The sequence below is a fragment of the Artibeus jamaicensis genome, unplaced genomic scaffold (genome assembly GCF_021234435.1).
Source record: "Artibeus jamaicensis isolate MK-2021 breed Jamaican fruit bat unplaced genomic scaffold, CSHL_Jam_final contig_432, whole genome shotgun sequence".
Lineage (NCBI taxonomy): Eukaryota > Metazoa > Chordata > Mammalia > Chiroptera > Phyllostomidae > Artibeus > Artibeus jamaicensis.
In genome coordinates this window covers 13,234,938-13,255,590 of record NW_026521828.1, presented here as the reverse complement: position 1 = coordinate 13,255,590, position 20,653 = coordinate 13,234,938, and the positions used below count along the sequence as shown (strand labels likewise).

General features: G+C 52.0%; 1 protein-coding gene across 4 annotated transcripts in view; it reads left to right on the top strand.

Annotated features, from left to right (window-relative positions):
• The first annotated feature begins 5,811 nt into the window (after positions 1-5,811).
• The window catches only part of PPARGC1B (PPARG coactivator 1 beta), a 100,697-nt gene continuing 85,855 nt past the window's right edge, over positions 5,812-20,653 (top strand). For all 4 annotated transcript variants that reach the window (XM_037161930.2, XM_037161929.2, XM_037161932.2 and 1 more), the window contains exon 1: positions 5,812-5,933. In XM_037161930.2, coding sequence (XP_037017825.2) covers positions 5,856-5,933 — 78 coding nt within the window. In that variant the 5' untranslated portion in view covers positions 5,812-5,855. The remainder of the gene's footprint in view (positions 5,934-20,653) is intronic.

Sequence of the window (20,653 nt, the reverse complement as noted above, 5' to 3'; positions counted from 1 at the left end):
CCACATTTCTATACCTCTCTGCTTCATTATTCTACCTTGTACCTGGACAGTAAAGTCAGCGGCTGACGTGCTCTGCACTGGCCCCAGCACAGGTCTAAAGTCCTATCACTCAATGGAAGGTAGAGACAGCTTTCAGAATTAATAGTACAATACAGGTGCCTTTTTTATTCATCTTGGCTGGAGTCCCTGCCTGCCGGACAGAAGTTGGGAAATTGGTGTGTATCTGGCTCCCTGGCCTGGGTCATAGAATTACAGAGTTGTGGGTGGCTGGCAGGAAACCTCAGCCATTATCGAGACTTCGGTCCTATCTCCCTCATTCATTCAACAAAAATGTACTAAGCAGTTGTGTGAATAGAATGTGGGCAGGGATGGCAGCTGTTGTGTTCACTGATTTATCTGTGGCACCTATCACAGCGGCTGGCACATAGGGGTTCATTAACCATCTGCTGAATGATGGGTAGTTTCCTGTAGCAGAGTCACCTGGGGGAGTTTATTAAATGCAGATTCCTGGGCCCACTGCAGACCGACTAAACTGTAATCTCTAGTGATGGGGCCCGGGCTACTGTCATGTCCTCCAGACTTGGAGAACCACGGCTATCGTGTCCGATCAAAGCATTTTTCTGTTACCAGCAGGGAGAAAGTGCTGATGTTTTTACTTCAAGCGTTTGTCATAGTGAATGTAATAGTCAAGTCGAATAGGTTCGTTTTGCTGAAGCCCTTTCTGCAGAGCCTGGAGGAGTCTGGGCTTGGCCCAGAGTATGCGCAGGGCAAACTTTCACTAATCTCGGGAGAGGCAAGGCCAATAAAAAGGCACAGAAGATAGGAGTTGAGTCACATGAAACCCAGGCTTGGCATTATTATTGTCCTTCACTTGAAAGTCATAAAACTAGAAATATACCACTGTTCCCGGGAGTGGGTAGCTACCATGGGTCCTTTCTCAATGCCTTTCAAGGGACTGTGGCTTGGACCAAGCACAGACCTGGGTTCAAATCTCAATATGTCTCCAGCTCCTTGGTCTTGGAGTAAACACTTTGAAGCTTTAGTTTCCTCAATCATAGAATGGACATCACAATGCCAATTACTCAGGATTGTCAAAAACAACCTGAGATGATGCAAACTCAGGTGTCTGACACATGCCCAGGACAGGAAAACTGCAACATATTTGGCCCAAATATGATCCAACGCCATCATATTTGGGCTGGAAGGCTCAGTAGAGGGTCACTTAGCCCAGCTCTTTCATTTCACAGATAGGGAAACAGACTTGGAGAGGGTCAGCAAATTGCACGAGATTACCTAGCGCTTTAGGGTTTTTGAGAGCTTCTAATCTCACTGAAGAATTTCAAATTCCTCCAAGGACTAGAGGGCGTGATGAGGCTGACACTGTGGGTAGCCTTTTTGAAGGAATTCCTGGGGTAAGAGGCTTTTGAAAAGGAAGCTGGATACCTCAGGTGAGGTGCCTTCTCACCTGAGTTTCTTTCTTATTTATTTATCTTTTAAATATATTTTACTGATTATGCCATTACAGTTGTCCCATTTCCCCCCTTCATTCCCCTCCACCCTGCAAACCCCTTCCCCACATTCCCCCCTTTAGTTTATGTCCATGTGTCACAAGTTCTTTAGATTCTATATTTCCCCTATTATTCTTGCCCTCCCCCTGTCTATTTTCCACCTACCCTCTATGCTACTTATTCTCTGTACCTTCTCCCCCCTTCTCCTCCTCCCACTCCCCTGTTGCTAACTCTCCATATGATCTTCATTTCTATGGTTCCGCTCCTGATCTAGTTGTCCTCTTAGTTTGCTTTTGTTTTAGGTGTGGTTGTTAATAACTGTGAGTTTGCTGTCCTTTCATTGTTCATATTTGTTATCTTCGTTTTCTTAGATAAGTCCCTTTAACATTTCACAAAATAAGGGCTTGGTGGTGATGAACTCCTTGAATTTGACCTTATCTGAGAAGCACTTTATCTGTCCTTCCATTCTAAATGAAAGCTTTGCTGGATAGAGCAATCTTGGATGTAGGTCTTTAGACTTCATGACTTGGAATACCTCTTTCCAGCCCCTTCTTGCCTGTAAGGTCTCTTTTGAAAAATCAGCTGACAGTCTGATGGGAAGTCCTTTGTATATGACTGTCCCTTTATCTCTTGCTGCTTCTAGGATTCTCTCCTTCATTTTAATCTTGGCTAATGTAATGATGATGTGCCTTGGTGTGTTCCTTCTTGGGTTCAACTTCTTTGGGATTCTCTTAGCTTCCTGGACTTCCTGGAAGTCTATTTCCTTTGCCAGATTGGTGAAGTTCTCCTTTATTATTTGTTCAAATAAGTTTTCCACTTGTTGCTGTTCCTCTTCCCCTTCTGGTACCCCTATAATTCAGATGTTGGAACTTTTAAAGATATCCTGGAGGTTCCTAAGCCTCTTCTCATTTTTTTGAATTCTTGTTTTTTCATTATTTTCTGTTTGGTCATTTTTTTCCTTTTTCTGGTCCATTCCCTTGATTTGAGTCCCAGTTTCCTTTCCATCACTATTGGTTCCCTGTGCATTTCCCTTCATTTCATTTAGTTTAGCCTTCATTTGTTCATGTAATTTGTGACTAAAATCAACCAGTTCTATGAGCATCCTGATCACCAGTGTTTTGAACCTGTGCATCTGATAGGTTGGCTATCTCTTGGTTGCATAGAAGTATTGGCTCTGGGGCTTTGAGCTGTTTTTCTTCTTGAGCCATAATGTTTTGTTCTGTTCTCGCCTGTTCCATATGAGGGGGTGGAGCCTTAGGTGTTCACCAGGGCAGGGTAACCCAGTCGCTGGGTTGTGATGCTGCATGTGGGGGCAGGGTCAGAGAGGGGTAATGGCATTTGTTCCATTCTCTCTCTCGGATTTTGATCCCCTTTGCTGCTTCCCACAAGCAAACCAGGGCCTCGTGGTGCCAGATCCCAGGTGTGTGGGCCTGTGAACCCTCCAGAACCCTGTGGGTCTCTCCAACAAACTCTCTGTGAGCCTGGGAGCTTCTCCTGGCACTTCGACCCTGAAAAGTTTTTCCAGTTGGTGCTTTTAGGCTTTATTTCCCGTTGCTGGGGCCCTAGCCTGCGCAGTCTGTCTCACCGCTCACTCCTTCACCTGGTTTATCTGTGTGCGAATGTGTGACCGTGGTCAGCCAGCTGCCTTGTCCCCCACTGGGTCTGCCCGTTGCCACCCCACGCCTGGGATCTGCCAACCGTCACCTACGTGCCTGAGTTGGTCTGGCCAATTTTTTCTGCATGACCCCGCTCCGCCAGCCGCTGACTCCACCACTCTTACCAGTCTGGCTGAATGGTTCGTTGTTGTTGGACTTCTGTATGGTTCAATTTTTGTTACTAAAACTTTGTTGTCTTTAAACTTGGTTGTGCGGGGAGGCACAGTGTTTCCACCTACGCCTCCATCTTGGCTGGAAGTCCCCTTCACCTGAGTTTCTTGCCAGCCAGAAACCCACTCTGAGGACAGAGTGATCAGTGAGAAAGTTCCTGAAACTGAGCAATGCGTGGCTTTTCTATCAACCCCGGAATTTTAAAGACAAAATTTGGGGGAGTGGAGTTGAGGCCTTCCCTGGGAGGCCCCATCTGGTCTGGGAGCTCTGCAAGGTCTCGGCCTGAGATGGTAGACCGTGGGAACTCTCCAAGTCCAGCCTCCGGGCTCTAAGGGGAACAGCCCCAGGCTGGATCTGGTTGAGAGATCCCTGGAAACTGTCCTGCAGAGCTCTGACTCTGCTGCCCTGGGCAGCAGCAGAAAAGCAAGGCTTTCAGAGAGTTCAAGTCCTTCATGCTAATGGTGATGTTGTCGGTGATGGTGACAGTGAGGATGACCATTTCCTCTCTGCCAGGTGCAAGGTCAAGCAATTTATTTTACATGTATTGTTTCATGCAAAACTCTCAAGATTCTTGCAAGGAGGAAACAGAGGCTCAGAGAGGCTAAGTAAGTGACCAAGGACACATAGTGAGCACCAGCAGCCTATAAGTGCTGCAGGAAAGCAACACTGGCCAGTGCCTTCAAGGGATGTGTGTTTTACCACCATCTTCACAGATGAGGAAACAGAGAGTTTTGCATATTTCCTATGACGTCAGGCACTGTGCTAAGCTACATTGTCTCCTCTATCACCACAATCGCCTTATGTAGTAATTCTATGATCCCCATTTGCGTAGGTGAGGAAACTCAGGCCTGAGACTAAATGACTTGTGGGGGTTCAAAACTTGACAGTCTGACTATGTGCTTAACTTTCTGAGCTGCCCAAGACTGGAACAAGGTCTGGCAGGGCTGGCCCAGCATCCAGACCCCTGACTCCCCAGCCAGTGCTCCAAGGGCAGACGTGGACTTTCTGTTCCTTAAAAGTGTGTTGGCCTACAGCCCAAAGAGTGAAACTACACCCTGAGGTTCTGGGAAGCTCAGAACGGAGAAGGAAGCTCTTCTGGTGTTCAAGTCTGAGCAGGTGTATGGGACTCTCCCTATTTCCTTCTCTGGCTGTACAGGGTGGGGCAGCCCTTGCAAGTACAGGTGCGGGGAGAACAGGACAAGCCCAATAAAACAGATCTAAGTCTTCCTGCCTTCATTCCTCTACCCTGGCTGAGCCCTCATCTCCTGCCTGGCCAACAATGGGTCACGATTATCAGAGTTCAAGGTTGGAGTCAGGAAGCCTCAGTTCAGGTTCTGGCTCTGCACCTAATCCATGTACACTTTGACTCTGGGCAGTTTTCTTTTCTATACACTGTGGTGGTGGTGGTAGTGGGGTGGGGGCAGTGGGAATCAAAACCGTCCTAGTTTTTAGGTAACACGGCAAGTGGAAAAGCAGACTCAGGCCCTGTTTTCACAGGTCTTAGAGTCTAGTATGGCAGGATAGGTAGATCAAATTCTCACCGAAACATATATAAGGTGGTATCTGGGAACCAGTGTTTTAAAGGAAGCCTCCCGGAGCTAAGAGAGCTACAGTGGTGGGAGAGGGGGTACAGGGAATGGGTGGACAGTGTGAGGGGCAGTGGGGGAGGATTCCCTGAAGATGTGGTTACCAGGTGAGTCGCTGCTGAGTGTGGAGAGGCCCCTTGCCAGACAGTTCATCCAAGGAGTGCTGAGAAGGCCAGTGGGCCTCGGGCGGCTGGCACCAGCGAGCCTGGCCACGTCGAGGCATTCGGGCCATGTAAGAGACATTATTGTTGTTTTTATTATTTGGAGCACTTAAGGGGAGTGAAAGGAGACTTGAGAGAGAGAGATTGCCAAATTTAACAGAATATGAGTCGACCTATTTTCAAATTAACTCTAAAAATGCCACTGCTTCCGAGGAGCATTCCCTGATTTCTCCACCTTTGAACTATCCCTCCTCTGGTCTTGCAGTCCTGGTAGAGAGACTCCAACCTCGGGCACGGTCAGACCTAGGCTTTGTCTTCCTTCTACTGAAGTGGCTTCAAACGCTGTCTTCTGCCTTCCCAGGCCTCAGTTTCCCCATCAGCGCTGAAGCCGGTTGTCTTGGGAGGACCCGCCCAGTGCTAAGACAACGTGATTCGCTCTGGCAAAAGCTGGGGGCTGCCCGCATTGCTGCGTAGGCATCGTGCTGCAGGTTGAGGCCCCGTCACCCCGCTTCAGGCGCCGTCCTACCAGGCAGGGGCTGTCTGCGAGCATCGCGGCTTTAGACTTGGCTCAGGAAAGTGGGGGCGCGACCCCCTGCTAGCACAGGCACCGCGCGGCCCCGCCCCCGCAGCCAGCGGCCCTGCGGCAGCCAGGGCCTGAGCTCCGCCCTCCGCTTCCCTCGCTCCCCCCTCCCGCCTCCGTCGCCTGCTCTCTGGCTCCCTCCCTCGCGCCGGTTCGGCGCTGACTCCGCCGCACGCTGCAGCCGCGGCTGGAAGATGGCGGGGAACGACTGCGGCGCGCTGCTGGACGAAGAGCTCTCCTCCTTCTTCCTCAACTATCTCGCCGACACGCAGGTACAGCCAGCTGGGGCTGCGGGCCTGGGGCCAGGGGTGCTGAGCTGCGGAGGTTGACGCTGCGGCCGGGGAGGCTGGGATGCAGCGCAGGGCGCATGAGGGGATTGGGGGCTCCAGGCTGCAGAGACCCCTTCCACGAACCCCGCGATGCGCTCTGTTACGGGGGCAGGGAGCTAGAGGATGCCCCGCGCAAGCTGGAACGTCGTGGGCGCTACGGCCTCAGGGGAGGGTCTAGTCTTGGTCTCTTGGAATCCGCACCCCCCCCCCCGCCGGCAGAGCTGGGTGGGGGTACCGCGTTTCCTTGGTGAGGTGGATCCTCGCCAAGGTGTGGGGGACCCTCGGGGTAGCTCTGGGTGCAGAAGGCGCGCCCTCAGGCTCCCGGCACTTGCTGCTGTACTTTCACGTGGACTTGTGGCCCCGGCACAGATGCCTACCCCTGTCCTCAGAGTCCCCTGCTCTTCCAGTCTCCTGCCTCCTGTGACTCCCCATCGGCCCCGTGGCTTCTCATCTGCGCCCGCAGCGTGGAGTTTTCTGCCAGTTGCCCACTTAGGGGTCTGAGGGGCGCGTGGACCTACTGCCGGGGATAGCACCTTCCTGGTTACGCTACCCCGCGGAGCGCCCAGGGGTGAGAGCAAAGCAGGATGGGGGCGGAAGGACTGTCTGGGGGCGCCTGGGTCCCCCTGCGGTGCGCGGTCCCGGCGCGCGCTCGGCGATGCTGGGGGAAGGGAAGGTGAGGCGGCGTCCCGGGATCTAGCAGCGCCTGGGAGCCCCACCGGCGACACGCGCGTGACAGGAGAGGGTGCTCTGGTGTGCCGGGGTTGGGGGGGGGGCGCCAAAGAAACTGGTGACTTGGAGACCCAGGCAGGGGGCGGGGGCTGGTGGGACAAACAGCCACGGAAAATGCCTGAACGAGGTGTATGCGCCCCCCCCCCAACCCTTCCCTAGGTTTCCCCAGCACCGTGCCTGTTAAAAGCACAAAGTTTGGCGCCGTAGTTAGAGCTTTTTCTCCTGGCGCCGGGCTGCAGGAAGTCTGGGGAATGGGGATGCGGTGGAGCAAAGAAGGAGACCCCGGATGCGGGCTCGCGCCTGGGCCAGGAGGGGAGGTGCCCCCGGGTAGGACCGGGCTCGGCTCGCCAGGGCTGGTTTGGTACCTAGAGTTGGAGCGCCGGTGCCAAACTGGCTCGTTTTGCATAACACTGGAAGGGAGGGGGAGGGCGGAGAGGGCGGGGGTAGGAGGGTTGAGAGGGAAACTTTGCTTCTTGTAATCTTCTGTCTTTGGGCGGCCGCAGCTGTCATGGGACCGGGTGGGCGGGGAGAGGTTTGCAAGCTGACTCCAAGCCGTGAGACGCGACTTGGAGAGGACGCTGCAGCCGAGACGTTCAGCTGCGGGCGGACTCCGGGTGGCGACTCCCGGCTGGCGGCTACGAGGGCGCAGCGTGACGGGGTGTCTGGGAAAAGAAGCCCGCCACGCGCGGGAGAAGGCCAGTCCTGATGCGCTGCAGACGTCCCTGCGTCAGGGAGCCGCGGGGGGCCTCGTGGTCGGTGGCGGGCGCGCTCGGAAGGGGCTGGTCAGAAGGGGCTGGTGGTGTGGTCGCACCTCCCAAGGCCAGGGGAGTGTGTGCTGAGTGGGCTGCGTGCACGGGTCTGTGTGATTGTGTGCACACGCCTTGCGCGCCGAGCGCGTACCTTTACCTCTGACGAAACCGCAGTGGAGTTCCCGCGGCGGTCGCGGGGCGCTGTCACACGCCCGGAGAGCAGAGCCCAGATCTGCGGGGACTGCGGATCCTAGCCCCAGCACCACCACGGTCCCCACAGCCCCCCACCCCAGCGGATATCAGGGGGCTAGGAGTACTGGGTGCGGGCCGGACCGAGTTGCCCCTGTGAAAGTTCTGTCCACAGCTGTCGCCCTTGCCTGGAGGGTTTCCAAGCCTCTTCACTAAGTCGAGGGTGAAGAAGGCCTGGAGACTTGTTCAAGGACCCAGAGCAAAGATCTGGTCGTTTTGGACCCGACTCCAGGTTCTGACTCCATCTTCAGTGCTCTTTGGCTAACCCGTAATTAATTATTTGTCCCGTTAGCTGCCCAGAGGGCCTACCAGGAGGGATATTTCATCCAAGGAAACTAGAAAATTGGGTAAATTGGGTATCAGCAGATGCAGTGCAGTGAAAGTTAATCTGGGACGTTTGCTTTTTTTACGTAACCACGTGACTGGCTGAGGCCCTTCTGGTGATCTTTGCCGGCCCAACTTGGGAAATGTAACTGAGAGGGAGGGCTTTGCCTCTGCCCCAGAAGGCTCGCAGAGCCCTTCGGTGAGGGGACTTGGGCCGGCTATCACCTGTCCCCTCATTTTACAGTTGGGGACAGAGGCTGTGAGGGGTGAGAGGCTTGTGAGGGACCATGCAGCCAGCGGGTGACAGAGCCACCCAGGGCTCCTGACTCCAGGTCCTGTGTGTTACCTCGAAATAGCACTGGACTTGGAGTCAGAAGGCCTGAGTGGAGTCGCCTTCCCCACTCTCTGGCTGGGTGACCCTGGAGCAAGCCATTTTAACCCTGGAGCCTCCCTTCCCCCACCTGTTAAATGGGGCTGGCCGTGCCGCCAGACCTCCAGGGCCTGGTGGGAGTGAGCACACTGTGCACTCAGAGGGCTGGTTCCTGCACTTCCTCTTCCTCCCCCAGACCCTCCTTCACCATCCCCTCCTCCCACTGGAAAGGGTGGGGAAAGTGAATAAAAAAGGTAATTTATTGTCTTTATCCAAAAGGCTTAAATTGTCTTTGGTGGCTAATCCAGAGTTAGATAGAGAGAAGATTTATGTTTAAGAGACTTAACTTTTACCCGTTCGGGCCAAAGTTCAGGGATCCAGCTGACCGAAGATTGTGAAAGTTTCTTGGAAAGGTTTGGGACATGTATTCCAAAGGACTGTGGGTTGGCTTCACCTTTGCTCAGGCTGTGCCCCTTGCACGCAGCGCCCTCGTCCACCCGTCCTGCGTGGCCTCTTCCAGCAGGCTTTCCCTGCCTGGCTTGCCCTGCTTCTCTTCCTCTCCCTGCTTCTCTTAGTTTGTGTTATACAACGAGGCACTTTGTGTCTGTGTCCTGTGTCCCAGTAAGAGTCCGGAGCTCGAATTGTGCCTTTCATCTCGTTGTTCCCCCGTGGCACCTGTCACCATGCTGTGTCCCTTCACGCAGCTCTTGGTTAGGCACATTAATTACAGGGCGGGGGGGGGGGGTTCCCAGGCTGGCTGGGGAGACAGCTGGGCAGCAAGTATGGGAAGAGAGGAATGCAGAGGGCTGCAGCTGTGGGCACGCACTAGGGCTCCAAAGGCCACGCCATAAGCCCACGCCAAGTATGGGCTGTTCAAAGTCCCCTGGGACATCGGTCACAGATGGCCGAAATGTCAGAAGTGGCAGGGACTCTGTAAGTCATCTGGTCCAACTCCTTATCATTTGAAAATGTTTCTCTGTAGAATTGTTAGAGAATACTGGCAAGCATAGGGAAAGCAGTTGAAAACATGTAATCTTACCCAAAGGTAACAACCACTGTTCATTTTCATGCGTTTCCATACTTTTCCTGTTCCTATAGTTTCCTCTTGATTATACCTTTGTAGAGAAATGGACTCATTCTTTATATACTAATTGTAATTTAGAATCACGCTGTTGTAACTTGCTTTTTCCCCCCCTTCCCAACAATATACTGTGACTATTTTTCCTCGTTAATAAATATCCTGCTTAACAGTTATATAGTATACAGTATCTCATTGAGGGTTGAAACAAAATGTATTTGATCAGTCCTTTATTTTTAGCCATTTAAGCTGTTTTTATTTTTTTGCTATTGGGAGGTGTGCTGAAAATTAATATCTTTGCATATGTCTTTTTTCCTTTATTTAAATTCCTAGAAGTAAAATTACTCTGTCAATTACACTATGCATGCATTTGGTAAACACATTTCGGGATTGCTCTCTAGAAAGATTGGGCTAATTTACACATTTACCAGCATTGCGTGGGAATACTTGGTACCTCATTCCCAGATAACTCTTGGTATTTTCATTGTTTTTTATTTTTATTAGTCTGCTCATCAATAAATTCTCTGTCACCCTTATTGTTTTAATGTGCATTTTTTATTACTTGTGATGCTGAACCTTTCCCCCATATGCTTTATGGTTCTGTGCTGTAAAATGCTGTGCTTGTAAAAACGTGGACCCTTTTTTAATTGGTGTCCTTTCCCCTCCTTGCTCTAAAACCGGAGCTCCCAGAAGGGGCCCCCACCACCTGGACAAGTGGGAAGATGAGCTGAAGTCCTAGTGTTCACTTGGTCTGGAATATTGCTGCCTCCACAGCCCCAGAAGCTGGACCAATTTCTTTTCCAAGTCAAAGTTCTAGCCATCTGTAGGAGTAAGTTGAAGTGCAGCCTTTGCTGGGTGCCTTTGTGCACGTGTGTGAGAGCAAGGAGAACAACTTCTTCACCTAAGCCCAGAGGGGACATGCTTGCTTTCTCAGAGGCCTGGGCTCCTCTTTCACTGGGGCTCCCTCGCTGGTGCTAATGATCAGGATGCTCGTGAAACCCAGGAAAGGCAGTGGGGCCCCCGGGGTTCATATTTCCCCTCGCCTCAAGGCCATCCTGTCCCCAGCTGATGCAAGCCAGCCAGAAGCTCCCCCATTGCTAGGATGTAAGTCACCCTCTTCTTTCTCTCTGGAATAACAGGATATGGCTTTTGACTCAGAAGCAGCTTTGCAGATAGGGGCTTGGATTTGGAAGTGAGGCCATTAACACGAGCATTGCAGGTAACAGCTGTCACTTCCTTCATCATTATCCTCCTCATCATCAACGTTTGTTGAGCATCCTCTAGAGGCTGTGCACTCTGGTGAACTTCTGTGTGCATTATATGTCACAGTCTCATGAAGCTTCTACAAAGGGTAGGCACTGTTCCCACTAATAGATGAGGATTATAGTTTCGGAGAACTCACGGACCAGCTGAAGACCATCCACCCCACTACGGTCAGTGGGAAAGGTTTCCAGACTGCTTGACTCCAAGGTCCGAGGAGCCAGGGACAGCTTTCTATTCTGTCTTTCTGCCTCCAGCATCTAGAGCAAATGCTTCCCTGGGCCTCAGTTTCTCAGCCAGTGAAACGATGCTAGTAAGGCCCTAATTCTTAGGGTTGAGCACTAGTTAATAATATATTGTACTTACAATGAACCTCTGGCCCTGACCAGTGTGGCTCAGTTGGTTGGGCATCACCCCGAAAAGTCGCCGGTTTGATTCCTGGTCAGGGCACATGCCTGGATTGAAGGTTTGGTCCCCAGTCGGGGTGTGTATGAGAGGCAACCAATCAAGGTTCATCTTGCACATCAATGTTTCTTTCCCTCTCGTACTCACTCCTTTCCCCATCTCTAAAAATAAATAAATAAAATATTTTTAAAAGTAAAATGAGCATCTGCTTGCTGCTCAGAAAACTTGGCATTCTTCCTTCTTTGAGGCACTTCAGAAGGGCAAGATCGAGTAGAGCGCTAACTCCCATCCATTTAGTCTTTTTATGTACAAACAAGAAGCATAATTCTTGTTGTGTGAGTGTGAAGGGAACCCAGATAAAACCATCTGCATGAGAATGAGCAGTTTTTTTACTATCTCTCCTCTTCCAGGGTAGCCCAGCACCTCACATCCATCCTGTGGACACTCGGCTGATGGAAAATCCATGGGATTGGATTAGCCTTCCCGTTCCTCTCCCCCCTTGTAGTCTGGGTTCCCTGCACATTCATAACTAGATTCCTGTAGTTGCTACCAAACAGATCTTGGCCACACTAGACTTTGTCCTCTTTCACTTGTTCTTGGCCCTGATGGCAGATAAATCCTCTTAAGAGTGCATGTCTGATGTCACTCCCTTGCTCACACATCACTCATGGCTCCCCAGTGCTTTGGAAATGAAATGAAATGAAAACTTTTTAATTAAACCTGATGATCAAAGGCCTTCAGGTACTTGAAATTGGAGGGTCAGGCCCCAGCTTTGTCCTCAGTCTGCTTTCCCTTTAAGACTCTGGTCTGCCCAGGATTACGGGTTTTCTTCCTGGAAGCTCAGCTCAGGCGTGTGCTGTTTTATGTCTTCTGTCCCCATTTCCACCACTTCCCTCATCCCGCAAGACCCAGCCCTCAAACCATTGTTTTGGGGAGGCCTTCCCTGCACCCCCAGGTGCAGGCGTGGCACGAGCTCACTCTGAAGTCGCCTGTCTGTGTTTGAGTCCTGGCTCTACAGACTGTTGGCTCTGGACCTTTGGTGGGTCACACAACCTCTCTGAGTTTCCCTTTCCTCATCTGAAAAGATAAAGATAAATATTAATTTCCTTATAAAGTTGTTGCAGGGAGTCAATGAAAATCAAATGGCAAACTGGATTTAAAGCTCCTAATACAATGCCTGGCATATGATGAGCACCAAATAATAGATACAACTTATCTAATACAGGCCACGTTAAGTCTTATTCAGGAAATCACTCCAGATTAAGCTCCGCAAGGACAGTGATTTTTTTCTTCTTAGTTTGTTTCATTCAGCATTTTTCCCTCACAGTGAGTGAGCCAAGTGCCTGAGACATAGCTGTCATTCTAAGCCCTCACCGAGTGAACAAAGATGCTAGACCTTGAGCCTCTTCAGGGCAGACACATTTTGTATCTTCAGTCCAAGTGCCCCTGAGAAGGAACAGACAGATCAGTGCTTGTGGAATGACCTGCAGTGTCCTCCCCACGTCTCCACTCCGCCTGCCGTACGGTCCTCACAGCCTGCTGGCCCGTGAAGCCCCGGCTCACACCCGGCCTCAGTGGAAGGCCTTTTAATTGTTAAGCCAATTGTCTTTCAGCCTCCACCACCGGCGTGTAGGGTGCCACTTACCGTGCTGGGGCGCCTGTGTCCCTTCATCCTGACAACTGGGTGGACAGCTCTGGGAGGGCGAGAAATAACGTTTTCATCCTGGACTAGCATTGTGGTCACCCATGAAGCAGACGAGTTTTTGAGCCAAGTTTTATATGACTAGGAATCAGGCTCTCTGAAAAGAACTTTGCATTTTAAACGTTTTACCATGGAAAATGTCAAACTTATACAGAAGGAGCCAGGGGCGGGCATGGTGTAGTGCAGCCCCGTGGCCTGTCTCCCGGCTTCAGGCGTTTGGGATCTGTGGCCACGCCGGTCCACCCGCCCACACACCACAGCGTGTTCTCCGTGACCTTTGCAGTGTGTACCTACAAAGAAACTCTGAGTACTATTGCATGGGTTTCTCAGTAACTGCGAGGTTGGTCCTCTTTTCCCCATTTTGAAGTGATGAGATTGAGGCACAGAGGATAAGTCATGTGGGGTCTTGAAGTAGTGAGCTTCGAAGCTGGGATTGGAACCTTGGCTCCTGAGCAGCTCCCTCTCTGGCCAGGCTTTGGTGGGCCCTTAGACAGCCTCAGATCTACCCTGGCCTTTTCCCGAAGAAGGAGCACTGAGCCACAGAAGGAGGGGCTACCCGGCTGGAGGAGGCGCAGGTCCCTGACTCCCCAGCCAGTTCTTTCCCAGTATCAGGATGTGTGTGCGTGTGTGTGTGTGTGTGTGTGTGTGTGTGTGTGTGTTGGGGTGGTATCTTGGTTCTGGGGAGCAACAGGCTGGGTAGTCTTTGGACAGACACTGTTGCCCAGGGCACCTGGGCTTTGTGGTGGCCATGGGACCCTGGGGTGCAGCCCACCCACCAGCCCTGCACAAGCTGCATTTTCTTTCTGCTCTCACTGTTCCTAAACCCCAAAGGCTTCACCCACTCCCCTTGCATTTGACCTTAGGTTCTCTCTTCAGGTGCTCAGGGCCACCCAATGAGGGTTAGCAACCTGGGTTCACAGAGCTGAGAGGAGGGGCCCGAGGTCACACTACTGGGCCAGGCACAGGGTCTTCAGGACTCCTGGGCTCCCACCCCACCCTTTGCTTAGGGTAGAAACTGAGTTATTGCCAGTCTAGAGTAGGATACCAGAGTGACTTTTACAAGTGAGAGGGCAAAGCCATTGATGAATTGTCTCCAAAGGCTGTAATCACTGCTCAGTCTTTTAGGTAAGAAAACGAACATTTGCTCTAATTATTCACTTAGGTGGCTGAGGGCTTTGCATCCCAGGATTGACCTCTGTGGCCTTGGGACACGATTTCTTTGAGCCTCAGTTTTTTCATCTAGGTAGTGGGACTGATGGGCACATACTCTAAAGGGTTTTAGCAAAGACTGTTGGGTGCTGGTGCTTACAAATGCTCAGTAGAGAGGAACCATTGTTAGTGTTAAAAATAGTCAAAGAGAATGCAGACTCGAACTCTAGGCCCTTGATCCCGCCCTGGCCTTCTGGTTCTTTCAGAGCGTTACATTCTTCTCCCTAAACCTTGGGGGGAACTGAAGAGGGACCCGTCCAGCTTAGCAAGGTCACAACGCTGAGTTCCGGGAAACCAAGTCCACTGAGACGCCGCTTCAGGAAAGGAGAGTAAACGTCAGACTGTGGTTCAGAGCGCTGGGCTTTGGAGGTCACCTGACACTGGTTCCCACTGGGGGTCTACCACTTACTAGCTGTGTGACCTGGAGCAAGAGTCTTCTCTGACCCCAGTTGCCTCTTGAAAATCGGAGGTATTAGAATGTTGTTTGGATGACTGCAGAGGATAAATAATGTCTGCAGCATTGCAGGACATTCAGTAAGTGTTCGGTAAGTGGTAGCCACTATGGAGATGACCAGGACAATGATATAAATACACTAATGTCCATCTGAAGCTTTCAGGGAGTTCCCAGTGCTTCGAGACCATTTGCTCAGTGCCCTTGCCTTGAAGTGAGGAAACAGACTGGGAGCAGACCAGCAGATGCCTTCAGGTCACTCAGCCGAGGCAGAACAGGACCCCCATCTCCTGTCTGCTTGGCCAGGGCTGGCTCTCTGCGGCAGGGACTCAGCTGTCTGGGACCCGCTGTCTGGGAACCCAGCCGGGCGAGCCCTGCTTGGCTGAGATGGATGCTCCCCAGCAGCTCTGCAGCCGTGTTTTTTTTCTTTGTGCTTGTCTGGCAGAACCTAGTCATGTAGCAGAGGGAGAGCGAGGAGACGGCAGAAACCGGGCCCTGAGCAGTTGCAGCAGCCAGCCCACGAGTGGCTCCCTGATGTTGCCATGGCAAACAGCCTTGGCAACGTGGCTGCTTGAGCCTTTATTTCTGGTCTTAGGCTCCTTGTAGGGAAGCGTGGTACCCAGGACACTGGGAAGGGCCCTGCTCTGGCTCCTCAGCAATAATGATGACCTGGCCTTCATGCTGCTGGTGATCTCAGGCCACAGCAACCCCTGGTCTGAGATGGTCGAGACTTCTGCAGGCCTACCCTGCACGGCCTGCAGAGCAGACTCCTAGGTATGGCATTCAAGGCCTCAAATGCCTATCCATCATGTTTTCATCAAACAGCATGTGACCGTGCAACACTGTACCCACCGCTGCAAGAGCCGAACAATGTAGAATTTTTGGTACGGACCCTGGGGGTAGTTTACCCAGCGTGGCCTCATTTTCCACTGTATCCTTTAACAATGATGGCGATGAGAACAGGTAACAACAGCTAACCTTTTCAAGCAATTACCCTTCCAGGCCCTGTGCTAAATTAGTCACCCATGGAATCACATTTAATCTCAGAGGAAGCCCATGAAGTAGTTCCCACTGTTGCCCCCATTTTACAGTTGAGGAAACTGAGGCCAGCTCCGGGGGAGCTGGTGCTGCTCTGCAGTTCCTTCCTTACACCAGGCAACCAGGAGGGACCCTACCAGGAGACGTCTGACCCCCCATCTCCAAGCGCATCCTTCCAGGACAGCTTGAGTGCCACCTCCCCGAATTGCCCCTCTCTGAAGTGGCCCCCTTTCGCTCTGTGGTCCCAGTTTGTTACAGATTCTTTGTGTGCCCTCTGTACTCTGCACTCTGTCCCTCTGCCGAGTTTGTGTCTGCCCCCCAGCCCACCGTAAGAAAACAGTGGCTAAAGGGGAGAGCTGTGAATATCCTGGGGAGGAGTCAGTGAAAGTTTGCAACAGTATTGCTGTTTATTATAACAGTAACCGTAGAACAGAGCTAACCTCTAGTGACTACTTGGTGTGTGCCAGGTCCTAAGCTGGGATGTTCAGGTGCATTATTTTATTTAATCTTTAACTACCTGTGAGGTTGGTACAATCACAAACAAGAAAACTGAGTTCAGGGATTTGCCTCGAGTCACCCAGGCAGATAGTAAGTAAAAAGGCTGGGATTTGAGCCTTGGTCTGCCCGGCTGCAGAGCACAAGGTCTAAACCACTGCAGTGGGGCCAGTCTGGCTGAACACGTAGCAGGGACTGGAATGGGGGGAATGGGAGGCAAGGAGGAGGCACCTGCATGTGGCCTCGGTGGGGAGGGGGTGCTCAGGGGAAGTGAATGGGATGTGGGGGAGGAGGCATAGTGCAGGGGGCTCAGAGTGGCACCCCTCCAGCTGAGATAAAGCTGCAGAGGAGGATTGGTCCTGGGGGGGGGGAGGTTCCCTGGGGGGTGGGAATACCCATTTCTTCAGGATCCACCGTGTGCCTACTTCGTCCCCATCCCTGGCCTCCCTGGAGCCTTGTTAAATGTAAAACTCTGGTCCCAGCCCATGGTAGAGTTTGTTGATGCGTGTTTATTATTTACTCTTCTCTACCCAGCCAGGACTGGAGTTCCCTCAGGAGAGGGGCCTCATCAGGCTGGTCCACCCTCAAATGCCCCAGGGCGTCCACAGTTCCCGGCACACTGGAGCCACCCCCGACCCACCGCCCAAATAAATATTTGCTGAGTATTAGATGAATGTTGAATGAGTGAACAAATGCTGGTTGGTCCTTTAGAAAATCCACCCACCATTTGCCTGGCTCCAGGGGCTCTGTCTCTGTGCTTGAAGTTGTGCTGCAAGGAGGGGTGAGGGAAGTTCAGGGGGGTCGTTCCAGTCTCCACAAGGAGCCCGCTGCTTTCTTTCCAGGATAACCCTCGCACACAAAGGAATGAGCGGCGAACACGTTCTGGAGTCTCCAGGGCCCTCTGTCAGAACACGCTTCCAGCGGGCAGGCCTTCATGGAATGTTAAGCCCCTGTTAGGAGTCCAGTGCAGTCCAGGGCATTGCTGGGGCCCAGCTGGGGAGGAGCCCGGGGCTTCCCGAGGCTCAGTATCTGCAGGGAGGTGACTGGTCAAGTGTCCCTACATCTTCCGGGCAGATGGAAACCATGACCCGACACTGGGTGCATGTCTGTTGCTCACTGGCTTGTTCCAGAGGGACAGGACAGGCTGGTGTCCACTCTGGAGGAAGAAATGGGGACTCCAGGGAGGTAAAGAGCAGCGGGTGAAGGAGTACTTGGGGACCAGTGATCACACCCTCCAGCCCAAGAGGATTAACTCCGTGCCTTACAGACCTTTCCTTGCTCAGGGTCCCTTTAAGACTTAGTCCCTCTGGCATCTGGTCATCCCTCACCCTTTCTGTTTAGGACCAATTAGTTCTTAATTTATGCATAATTTTTATAAGCCTGGCAGTCTTGTCTTGGCCTGTGTGACATTAGACTCAGCAGGTTAGTTCCGCTAGTGTGTGTCTGTGCAGGCACAGGTCAGGGGTGCGGTTCCACTGGGCTCAGAAACATGTGGACTGCAGCACTGAAGGCCATTTGGGGCCTTTAAGTAAAGGGGCAGGGAGACGCCTTGTTCTTGAGGACATTACTGTATAAAAGCACAAAGCTAATGGGTCATCAACAGCATCTCATCCCCAAGGAAAGGGTCCTATTTTGTTCAGTGTTCTCTGTTCAGGGAAGCAAGGAAGAGTGGGATACATTTGGGTATTACCATCTAAAATAGGAGGTCTATTAAAAGCAGGAAATGTTTCAAAGTCAGCTATAAACTTAGCTGTTGCAAGCGCATGTTATTTCTTGAGCGTGGCGGGTGATTAAGGAGTTAGTCTAGCTGTACGAGTTTCTTTGAAAGTGAGTGCTGTCTCCTAATAGGACGTGCTGAGATGTTGTCTTTTGTCCTTCCGAGGCTGCACGGGGTGGTGGTAGAAAAGGTATGTGGCACATGCTGACTGGCCCGAAGAAACCATGTTGCTGAGTGACCAGCAAGCACAGGCTGTCTGGTTCATGACTTACGAGCTGTGTGATCCAAGGGGTGAGACAGCCACTCTGTGCTCTAGGCGGGTGGCTCCGAAATGGGAACAGTGAAGATGCCCCTACTTTCCCTACATTGGTAGAAGTAATCAGTGGTTGTTGACCGAGGGTGCACATCAGGATCAACTGGGTAGTTAGCAAAAATAATAGTCACAGTCTGGGGCCCTCTCATACTTACTCATTGAGAATCTTTGAGAGCAGACTCCCAAGCCCCTTTGTTTTTAGAAAGCTCCCTCTCATGGCACCCGGCTTGAGTCCTGAACAATCAGATACTCTTTGTAGAGTGTCTGCATTAACTTTTTGGTCCCCTCCACCCTCTGTCCTTTCTGCCTTTTTCCAGACTATAAGGTAGCACGTAGGATACAGATGGCCAAGCAGCAGAGAGGGGCCTCTTTATAATGTCTGTGTAACAATTGGGGCGGCTTCCATCCATTTGATCTTCACCTCAATCCCAAATTGTGGGCAGGAAGAGCAGAGTGTTTCCGTTTTACAGATGGGAATGTGGAGGCCCAGAGAGTGACTTGATAAGATCCTGCAGTGAATCAGTTTTCAAATATTTGTCTCTATCCCCATATCTTATCTCTGATCCTCAGCCACATTTCTGCCTGTGGCACAACTCGGGAGGCGGGGAAATCACAGTGACCTCAGAGATGGGTAGGTTGGAAGAAGCAGGAAGGAGGGGCCTGAGGGAATGCAAGCCGCTGTGGACACTCAGACCAGTGATCATTGTACTTATCAGGCCCCTTCAAAGTCAGAGCGTGGGGGTCATGGTCTCAGGCTGTAAGGAAGTTTAGGGGAAGCAGGGGACTAGAACCCACTTCTTCTGAAGCCTAGTTCACTGTCCCCCCAGCTAGGTTCTGCTTCTGCCAAGAGGGCAGGGCATGGCTCGAGTGGCAGTAGAAGTAGTCTCCGAGAGCTAGTGTACTTGCTGTTCCGTCTTCTGGGGACGCTCTTTCTGGCGTCGCCAGGCTTGGCACTCCCTCAGCTCCCTCAGACCTGCTGAGAGAAGCCTGCCCGACCCTCCTGCTCTGTCCATTTTCTATCCTAGTATCTGTTCTTTCTCTTGAGGGCATATCCCACTCCTGACCACTTTGTTTATTGATTTGTTCCTTGTTGGTTGCCTGTTGGCCCTGTGGGAATGGAAGCTCCGTAAGGACTGGACCTGCCTGTCTGGTGCCCAGGGTAGCCCCGGGGCCTAGCCTCGGGCCTGGCACGTGGTTGGCGTTCACTGGATGTTTCTTGAATGCATAAAAGAATTTGTTCAATTGGGCTGAGCCCTTAATCTGTACTGGCCACTGTGCTGAGCTCATTTAACTCTTCCAACAATTCCAGAAGATAAAAACAATTATCCCCATTGTTCAGATTGGGGTCCTGAGGCTCAGAGGGTAAGTGGTGGGGCCCAGCGGATTTTAGGGCCTGGCCCCAAAGGAGTCCTGTGCCCCAGTGCCCTGTTGACCTCACGCCACTTTCTCCTTTGGGTTGGGCAACAGCTCCTCCCCTCCTGTGCATGCAGTAATGAGTGCCTGCTCAGCAGCACCCTTGGGCCTCCCAGCCTTCTCCAGAACTTGCTCTTTGTCCTGGTGGCTGAGGGAGTGGCTGCCTGGCTTGCACTTTGTGGCCCAGTGCCCAGCAGGAATGTGGCAGTCTCCCACCTCTGGGGGTCCAGGTGGGAGTGGTCTGTAGATGGGGGTGGTCTGGAGACTGGGCACTGGAGCAGGCGAACCTAGTGAGGAAGAGGCCCTTCTTATTAGAGCCCAAGTAGGCCCAGATTAGTGGGTTAATTAGTGGGGAAAGTGGGGTGGGCTCAGGGATGCAGTTAAAAGCATGAGAGGGAGGGGGATTTAGAATCCACTCCAGAGTGAGAAGAAGGGCCTCCTTTGCTCAGATCACTGCACCATGGATTCTCAGCGATCCAGTGGTGGGACAACCAGAGAAGGAGCAGCTTCAGCCAGTTCTGGGTGATGGGCTTGGCCCCAGGTCTGGATCTGGAGGGTCCATGGGAGGCAGATTTGAACAGTGATGAGGACCAGACCTCTGAGTGAGGGTCTGTTGTTCAGCAGCTGAATGAATTAGAGCTTGTGTCTGAATTTGCCTGGGCCTCCATCTCCCCTCCTGTGAAATGGGATGATAATGTGTATTTCATTTCATTGGGTGGTTGAAATGACAAGAAGATACACTGTCTGAATAGCTTTGTGCAGTGTCTGTGCGTTATTAGCGATGATAATGACAATCAGTGACCGAATGGTTTGATGACAGATTGGTGGAGGTCACTGGTAGACCCCATGAGTGACAGACTGTGGATTATCATTTGATGGCTTCTTCCTTTTTCTTCCCCGGGTACAATTGCTCTCTCTGGGTGGGAAGCTAGGCTTGCAGATTTGAACAAGGCCTGTTCCCTCTCCTGGGAAGAACTGATTTGTGGTGGTTGCGGAGGGTGGCCAGTCCCCAGGGAGTGGAGCAGAAAGGACTGAGGGACGAGCAGGAGCTGCAGACACGATGGGGAAGGGCATCCTACGCAGGCTGTCCTGAGGCCCAGCACATCCTGTGGCTGGTGAATGAGCAGTGAGTGACTTGGGGAGACGTGAGCTGCAGGCCTC